General features: G+C 30.1%; 1 protein-coding gene across 1 annotated transcript in view; it reads left to right on the top strand.

Annotated features, from left to right (window-relative positions):
• LOC108904937 (histone acetyltransferase KAT7) overlaps window positions 1-9913 on the top strand; it is a 235694-nt gene that overhangs the window by 140829 nt on the left and 84952 nt on the right. Inside the window, exon 4 of the mRNA XM_018707661.2 lies at window positions 4053-4146. Within this exon, the coding sequence (XP_018563177.1) occupies window positions 4053-4146 (94 nt within the window). The remainder of the gene's footprint in view (window positions 1-4052; window positions 4147-9913) is intronic.

Below are 9913 nucleotides of genomic sequence, written 5' to 3'. Positions count from 1 at the left end.
GAAATAAATGGATTAGTCGTTGTGATAAATGAATGAAATTTAGCTGTGTATACCAAATTTCATTCATTTATCACAACGCGATTGAGAGATATTGCAAAAAAATGATTTCCATTCCTCCCTCTTCAATGGGTCCCTGTGCCCTTAGGAAGCATTTCCGGACCCATGTTCATATGAACTTTTTTACTTAGTTTTGATCATAAAATCGGCCTGTTCAGGGTTGGCAGCTAATTATGAGACACCCTGTATTTAATAATTGCAAAATCTACAGAAAAGGGTTTTAAGGTTTTTCATATGTTTCACTTATAAGTTAACGTAAGTGATGCATCCTGCATTCTTTTTTAGCACTAGTAAACGCATTTAAGACCTTTTTGTAGATATCAAGAAGAATAAATATTGAAATTTATGTCACTCGGTGAGTTTCATTCATACTAATTATTCTATGTTAATGTATCAATAGTAAGCCGAGAAATTTTATAAGTGAAGGATGTTGGTGTATATTTTCTTTGCAATGCAATAATTATAGATCGGTATATTTCTTTTCTGACATTTTATTAAGTTTCGAAATCAACGTTCCTATAAGTCAAAAAATAAATTATTTATAAAGTAATAATAATGATAATTACTGGTTTTGTCATTTGAATTGCTCAAGATAATGTTGAATGAAGATTTTTTTTAGTGAAAACTTTAGAATTAGGAACTTTCATTAATGATTCGTTTACAATGAACAGTGACAAACCGTTACGTCTATATCTTATTATCTTATTATTTTAAAATATTGTTTTAAATAAAAGAATGGGCTTTATTTTGTCTTTACCCCTTTTAAACAGATAAATGGAAATCAGTGGTTTTAAGAGAGGCCAGTTTGAATTTTTGGTCAATGAATTCAGTATTTTTAACCATGGAAATAGTCCCCCCCAATTCATGTAGTTAATTAATTAAAATTAAATAATTAATTAATTAAAATTAAATAATTAATTAATTAAATAAAATTGTGACTTATTTGCGACCATACTGTGATAACATTTTTTTATTTTTAGCTATCCAACTGATAAAATTTATCTGCGATATATTATTAATTTTAAATTATTCAAAAATATGCAGCAAGTATAAAATTAGCCAGTGTGGATTTTCCACGGCAACGTGTCGACCGGAGACTTTGCGGAAACAATAATTATATCGCGTAAAAAGTTTCGACGCATACAGGGTGTGTCAGCACATCCGGGTATCTATTTCAGGAACATGATCTGATCGGTGTATTTCGTGATGCAAAAAGTTGTCGATTAATATATGATATGATTAATGAAGGAAACGATTTCATATGAATCGCGGTTGGTGCAAAAAACCAATTTGAATGTAATTCGTGTCGAGTCATTTTTGTACAGTTTGGGTAGTGAACACGTTGCAAGATGTGTGCTTTTCCTAAATGCGATTTAAAAACCAATTTGGGCATGATCTCGTTAGGCATGGCCGCCTTATTTTAATTATTTAAGTAGATACTGTAACGAATTTCGCATAAGTATTCTCACGTTCGATTTCTCAGAGCTCGCAAAAAATTTCACCTTCCGTCTACAAATGAAGAGGTAATTCAATAAAAATAATAATAATAATGGGTAAAAAGCACCATCACATTGTAATATTATAAAAGGACAGTGGTTCCGTTTCATTTGTTCTTCCTTTTTCATTTTTTCCGGTTTACTTTTTGAATGTTTATACAGGGTGCTCTAGAAAAAAGGTTCCATGATTTTAACCACGTACTGTTCTGTATCCATTACAATGACGCTAAAGAGTTGCCTATAAATTATAAAAATGCCTAAAAGTGACTTATATGAATATTTTATTGAATGATTCTATAGATTTATAGTTTTAAAAAATTATATTAACAACTCCTACGTTTTCGAGAGAGAAACTCCCTTAAATTTTTCGCATTGAAAGATCACAGAGAACATCAGAAAATGTACTTTTCTTGTTTTGTCTAGCAAATGTGTAAAGATACTCAATAATTGTGATTACTACATGTGTTAATATATTCCTAAAACTATTCTGTGGGGTGTGATTATGTTAATAGTACCGTACGCGATTTTCTGTATGTTCAACAGGCGTGAAAAATTTAGGAAAGGTAAAATAAACATACTAGGTTAAAAATGCCTTTTTTCCTTATTTTGAATGTATTATTAATTGTCTTATACCCTGAAGAAAACTTATATACAGTACAGTTATATACAGGTACAGTGTAGAGATATTGTTTCTAACTTGTTTAGAATTTCTAAAATGTTGAACTTAAAATTGCCCCGCTTAAGTTGAATTAGTTCATTGTTGGTATTAAATACATTTTCGAAATTAAATTCATTTCAGTTATCCTATTTTTACTAAGCGCAATGAAATTTTATAATTGGATAGACGAGTTGCTTTGATAAAAAACCTATAAAGATTTATTACAGAAAATTACGGAATAAGTGTGCCTTTTGTAAACATTTTTATTTTCATTAAAAATCTACCAACACTCTTAGTTAGCTAATTTAGTAATTAAAAATAGATGCGCTTTAGATGTCTACAAACTTTTTAATTGGTGATAACATCATGTTTGTGGAAAAGGACCAATGAAACTGTTTTCTTCATAATAATAAGGAATTATTACCTAAATCCCGTACTATAAAGATGTACCTTTCCATTTTTAGTGGGTTTATTATGTCTTTTCAGTATTATAAACCAATTTGGAGTAACTTACAAACATGTGTTCTTTCAAATTAATCGTAATTATTGTATTGGTATAAAAGTAAAATTTAGTCGATAATAAAATATTAAGTGCTAACCCTAATTACTTACCATTAAAAAAATAATGGAGTGGTTTTATATGGAGTTTTATATTATCTATAAAAAACTTAGGTAACTGTGAGAATTGTCGGTAATTGTATAGAGTAATATATCACACAATTAATGTTATTATTTTTTAATATATCTTACCAATTATGAATAATTTTCCATTGGACTTATTTCTTTTAATTGGGTTTTAAATCGTACCCCACTGATTCCCATGTCTTTTATCATATTTTTTAATTCATACAAATAGATTATTTTTATCTTAGTGCACTAAATGATTTTAAATATTAAAAATTAGTTTGTTTCGATTTTCAATATTTGTCTTACTTCACGTGTCTTTTAAATGTTACGATATCGTGAAAAATTGTAATATGTTACTAGCAGCCATTTTACGTAGCAAAAGATGTTCGGTAACTATTGAACACAGAATTTAAATTGCACATACATTATTTGAATTTTCTTTTACAATAAAAACGTCCGACGACAATTGGAAACATATTAGGTAACAATTGGGAAATATTTTATATTGCAGTGTTAATGGCAATCGCAATATGAATTTACATGAAAAATTGCAATTCTTATTTTAAGTGTTATGGGGCAAGTTAGAATCCTTTTTTATTACAGTTTTAAACTAGTAAACAGTTTCTTTCCATTCCTATCAGGAACAACAAACAATTGATTGTTTGAAANTCCTGATATTTTTCCAAAGACAATGTCGAAAACCACAACTCGATCGGTTCATCAGAAAAAAAATGCTGATTTATTATCTAACTTGCCTGGTCTATCACGTATTTTGTATCAAGTAACTATTAGTATTTTTTGGGCAATTTATCAAATGAAAATTGTACAATTTTAAACTTTATCATAGTGTTTGTTGTGAAGTTAAAATCTGGGTTAATATTATACTGCATAATTTAATTTTAATTCGCTTTTAAAACCAGTTACTATTTTTTTAGAACTAGAGCCCGTTACAGTGCGTTAAAGTTAGATTTTAACTTGCGATGTGAAACTAAAAGAATGAGGTTTTATTCTAAATCTAAATCTTGAGACATGACTAGAGAACTCGTAAATTGTTGATGCGCGTACATAAATCATTAGCTTCCACGTGGACAGTACTTCTCAAATTATGTTGTTGGTTGAATTTAAAAAAATATATAAAAATAAAAAAAAAAAATTGTATTTTTGGAAAATGACTTGGATGTAAGAATTTCTGAAATGTGTTCCCTCTTTTTCAGGAAAAGAATTCCTTTCTCAACTACAATGTGTCTTGCATCCTCACGTTACCTCCTTATCAACGGCAGGGCTATGGAAGGTTACTCATCGATTTTAGTGAGTATCAACTTTATTTTTATATACAATATACAATACAAATTTTATTGGAACTTTGACGAATATAACGCAGTGGACCTTTTTCACTAGTCTCAGCTTCACTTCTAATTTGTACCTAATGAATTAATTACCATCTTTAATGGATTTAGCACTTTTTTTGTTGTTTAAAATACAGTAATAAAGGCAATTATATCGATGTTCCATGGTATCACTAACTTCACAAAATAGCGTCCTTCCAAGTGGCTTAACAGACTTACATACAAACATTGCTTTATCCTTGTTCGTTAATTGAATATTGTAGTCATAAGAACCTGATATCACAATCTGTGATTTTTAAATCTACTTTTCTAGGATTTACCGTGGAGAAAATCTAACAAAAAATAATTGCATTGTACACACTAAATAAGTACTACTAACTTTTTAATTTCTAGGCCCATTGTAATAATATTCAAAAAAGTTGATTTGGACATTTTATTGTCGACGTTTCGTCGTTTTTATTAGTGTCTTTAGAATTCTACATTTAAAATGTTTTTTGTTGTAATATAAAATGCAGTATAATGAGCTTTTTTATTTATTTATTTTTTTAAGTAGGTACTATAAAATCTGTCAAGTTATGTACGATAGAAACATATAATAATTCCACATAAAAAATATAAATAAAAATTGACCATCCCTATATTCCAATAAAAATTCATTTTATTTGCAAAATGTAGACAACTAAGTAAATTTGTTGATGTTACATACCTAGGCATGTGTTTGGTATTTTACATACCAATACATTGGTATGTAATCTAAATAAATTTGCTTTAGACAAATTAGTCACAAAATTAATTTTTATTGTTATTTTTTAGTTTATTTGTTGTGCATGTTTTTGTACAAAACTTGACTGACTTTGTACTTCTTTAAAATAAATATTAAAGTTGATCAACTTTATATATTTTATATGAATATATATTGTGTTATTTAGTATCAGTAAAGTGGAAAATTGTGTGTGTCTGTGTTTGTGTACTGTAAGATACTCCTAATGTTAAAATAACATATTTCTTCATGAGAGTATCAAGTATCTTTATAATAATTATTACTTCAATTCTATATGGTCAATCCTATAAAAATTGCAAATTACATATAGAGAGCGGGTTTGTTGTAGCTTCTTAATAATAGTTGTTAGAAATATTTTTTTTTGAAAAAAAATCAATTCGTATATATATCCATACAAAGTTTCTTTTCCGATATATGGGGTATTGAAATAATTCTAATTTGCTTTTAAAGGAACGTGCTTAAAATTTAAAAACCTACTTTTTTGTAATAATTTTGTAAGTAGGTATATACCAGGTAATTCAGTTTGGTATTCGCGGCCCTGTATCTCCTTTATTTTAACAAATAGCTGTAACAAACTCTATATATTTTTAAATCGACGCTCAAATTCTATCAAATGACATTATTAGATCGTCTCAATGGTAACATATGTCTAAATTGCTATAGTCAACTGTTTTTGTTCAAATGGCACGCTATATATTTTTTTATTAATTCTGGAAGATATTTTTTTTCTGCGTTCAACTATGTAAAGAAGTCTATAGTTTCATTAGAAATATTGCTAGAAAAAACAGCAAAAAAATGCACCCTATTTTTCGTAGCTTTATTCTGAAAAATGATAGCCAGCTGCGAAAACAAGTTACTATGTTTTTTAAAGTAACATTTTATTTTTAATACGATAATAAGATAACAATTTGAAACAATACTTATTTCAAATGTTCAAAAGCAAATGGAGGTCATTTGCTTCCAAACACAGAATAGCTCTGTTGATTACTCCCTCTCTACAAACACATTCTAGTGTTTCTTCATTTAATCTGCGACACTCTACTCTTATTCTGTTTTTAAGGTCGTCAATATCATTTAAAGGTGAAGAGTAAACTTTTTCTTTTAGGTAAGGCCAAAGAAAGAAATCTATAGGAATTAGATCCGGAAATCTATAGCAGACCATTTAACATCTTTATCGAATGTTCTTCATCTCTTACCTTTCTAGGTTTAAAAACTATTCTTTTCTTTTGAAAACCATCAGCTGCCAAATTCCTGGCTAACTTTCCGAAAATTTTATCCGATGGAAGTTATCTCTGCGGAAAAAGATGTTGGTATGAATGCCTGGCAGCTTTAGCGTTCTTTTAGCACTCTCCATAAATTAAAATCATATCTAGTTTTTTTGGTTACTATAAGTATTCATGTTATAGTAATAATAATTAGTTATAGCTAGAGTGGGTAGGTATAAAATGTCAATTATTTTCAAAAACCGATATTTAGAAACGTCAAAATTCAGCTGTTTCCGAAGCTGGCTATCATTTTTCAGAATAAAGTTACTGAAACTAGGTTTCATCTGTTTTGCTGTTTTTCTAGCAATATTTCTAATGGAACTATAGACTTTTTTATACTCGTATAGCTGAATGCAGAAAAAAATATCTTCCAGAATTGATAAAAAAATATATAGTGTGCCATTTGAACAAAAACAGTTGACTATAGCAAATTTAACATATGTTACCACGGAGACGATCTAACAATGTCATTTGATAGAGTTTGAGCGGCGATTTAAAAATATGTAGGGTTTGTTATAGCTATTTGATAAAACAAAAGAGATACGAGGCCGGGAATATGAAACTGAATCACCCGGTGTATTAGAATTTTCCGAATTCTGTATTAAGTATTTTTTACGTTTTTCCACATCACTTGCTGTACGTAAATTGGATAATTTCTCATTTCTTCAAATTTAAAACACGACGAAAAAGTGACAAAAGTGTAACAGTGACAAGCGTGTGCCGTAAAAATTGTTTCTGCACAATTAAACTCAGGTTTTTGCAACTGACAAATGTCGGTTCATGTTACATACATGCAACAAATGAACAGCGATTCTGATATTGAAATTACTACAGTAAAAAATATAGAACATGAGTAAGTATAATAGTGATGATAAAATGAAAAATACTTTTGCCGAGATTAGAGAATAAAATTGCTACCGTAGAAAAAATGAACTTTGCAACTTGTGCAAAAATGCTAATTTTTCACTCATTTGAAATGTGACCCTCGCTTAAGGCCCGTGCGCAATATTTGTTAATCTTGGAAAATTTGCTTGGAGTTGGAGTTTTGTACTTGTAACATAATATACTACTGCACACTTGACCATGTCCAGTGGTATAACAGAAACTCTAATATCATCACTGATGCAAATGTAAAGTTTCTGTTACATTGTTAAAAGTTGCTCAAGAAAAGAAAGAAAACAAAAAACAACGAAAGGCATCATTCGGTAGGACTTGCCTTTGCACAATATTTTTATAACTTAACCGACTTTATACCTACCTTTTATTATTTTTGAAATTTCCATGTTGAATCACTCTGCATGTGCAGAACCTTAATAAACGATTACAAACCACGTGACCACCGAGCTTAAGTAATCAACATTGCACGGTTGGTAATGTCAACTAAAAATCCTTAAACCTTAGAGTGACCAATACTAATGATTCGTTTACAATGAACAATGACAAACCGTTACGTCTGTGATCGGGTTAATGCAATCACTGATTGGTTGAATAAAATCTCGTGAAAATTGACACCAATCACCAGTCGGTGAATCAGAATATTGTAATTCTGATCTTAGTGTTTTAATCGTTTTTAATTTTACTGAAATTTAATTGCCAACATAAAGTAAATAAAATCATTTATGAAGGCTCTGTATGTATTTAGTGGAATGTAATCTATCGGATGTCTCAAAATTCCCTCAAGGTTTGAATTTTGCACCGTTTGTGTGGCAAAGTGTTGCCAACGAAAAAAAAGGCAGCGTGACACCTGACAGTTCAGGATTATTAAAAATGGAACGCCACACGAAACAAACATTACAGTTCGCAATTTTCGTACAAAATATGGTAGAAATAGTGATTTAACTTCATCAACAAATCATTCAACATACAACATCGAAGCAGTTTGTGAGAGTATTGCTAAGAGGCCAGGAACATAACAAGAAGCTCTCAGTTTAGTCTCACGAAAGATTTGCATCTTCATGCTTAAAAAGTTGAATTGGACCTGCTGACCACGCAACGCGAAGAGAGTTTTTTGAATGGATTATGGAAGTGGATGCTGACAAAATTGCCTCATTTGGGGTTTAAATCCACAAGTGATTGTTGAGAAACAAATGCATCTACAACGTGTCACTGTTTGGTGCGCATTTTGGGCTGGAGGCATCATCACACCATTCTTCTTCGAAAATGCCGCTGGTCAAACAATAGCAGTTAATGGTGCTCGCTATCGCGACATGATAATCCATTATTCTGTGCCTAAATCACAAGGGATGTTTGTAGACGACATGTGGTTTCAACAAGACGGTGCCACATACCATACAGTCCGAGGAACAATTCAATTTTGGAGATCAGATTTGACCACCCAGACCATGCAATTTAACGCCATTAGACTTTTTTCTTTGGGGTTTTTTGAAAAATTTACAATTTTTAATTAAAAACCTGTATTTTCTATCAAAATTACTTCTTTCATGAATTTTGGAACACCCTTTATGAGCATATTTTTAAACACACTTACACTTTTATAAAGAGAAATTAAAAGAAAATGAAAATTACTTCCAATATCTTGTAAAAGTCTCAGAAGTAAAATTTATTTAATTCTCTGTTGATGGACAAAAAAAACTGAGTCGCCCTGTAAAAGAGAAATAGTTGCTGTGTAAAAATGTTTTATATTGCTCAATATACCTATAGAAAAAATTCTGGGTCAAGTTATGTAGCAATTCATAACTGGAATTTACAAGTTTTTCCTATTTGTTCAATTATACGATTTCTATCTCTTATTTTCCCTCCTTTTTGATGTTAAGATTTTGATCTTGATCGATTTAATCTTTATAAATGGAAAAGAAAGAAGTAGAAAGAATCGGTAGCAACAAAACTATTTTTCTGAAATCTAAATTTATGTAGGTAGTATGACTGAATATAGAGAAAAAGTATATTAGAATAGTTATAATACCATAGAAAACTGCATACTGTTATTAGAAACAGTTACTGATGTGAAACATCGCCACTTCTTTGCCGCCTTTGCTTAAATGAATACACAATTAATATTACAAAAACTTAAGTGGTACAAGGTCGTCAGCCTGTGTCTTCCGGTTACCACAGTTAAGCATTAGCAATGGAAAAATATTTAACATGTAGGTAATGGACTTTGATTGCTGAATGAGTTTAATTCACTTGATCTTAATTTAAAATTTTTAATCGTGGTCTTATCAAGTAACTATACAGTACGCGCCTAAAGTATGGAATAAATTTAGTAAAAACGAAACAAATTTTTTTAGGGAAAAATGTCACTGTCATACCGACTTTCTAAGTACCTACATATTGTAAGCCGAGTTGTAAGCGATATAAAAATTATTGTTGAATTTAAAGTATTATGGCACATTTAACTGTTACACAAAGAATTGAAAATTTAATCCTTATCGGATGCGGGGATAAGACTAGAACGCAGCAGGAAGTTTGCGATTTATTTAATGAAAAACATCCAGATCGCCGTATCAGCCAATCAACAGTCAATAAGATAGAGTCTAAATTTAGTGAAACTGGCAATGTTGTAGATATTCCAAAACCTGGACGTCCAAGCGTTAGTGAAGATCACAAACAGAACATTTTGATAAGTATGGTAGATAATCCTCATAATACTTCACGATTGGTTGCATTAAACAATGAAATTAGTCAGACCACAGTGCTACTTATCCTGAGGAAGGAAAAATATC

This window comes from Anoplophora glabripennis, unplaced genomic scaffold (genome assembly GCF_000390285.2).
Source record: "Anoplophora glabripennis isolate ALB-LARVAE unplaced genomic scaffold, Agla_2.0 scaffold109, whole genome shotgun sequence".
Lineage (NCBI taxonomy): Eukaryota > Metazoa > Arthropoda > Insecta > Coleoptera > Cerambycidae > Anoplophora > Anoplophora glabripennis.
The sequence above is the reverse complement of the archived record's forward strand: the minus strand, read 5'-3'. Positions and strand labels throughout refer to the sequence as shown.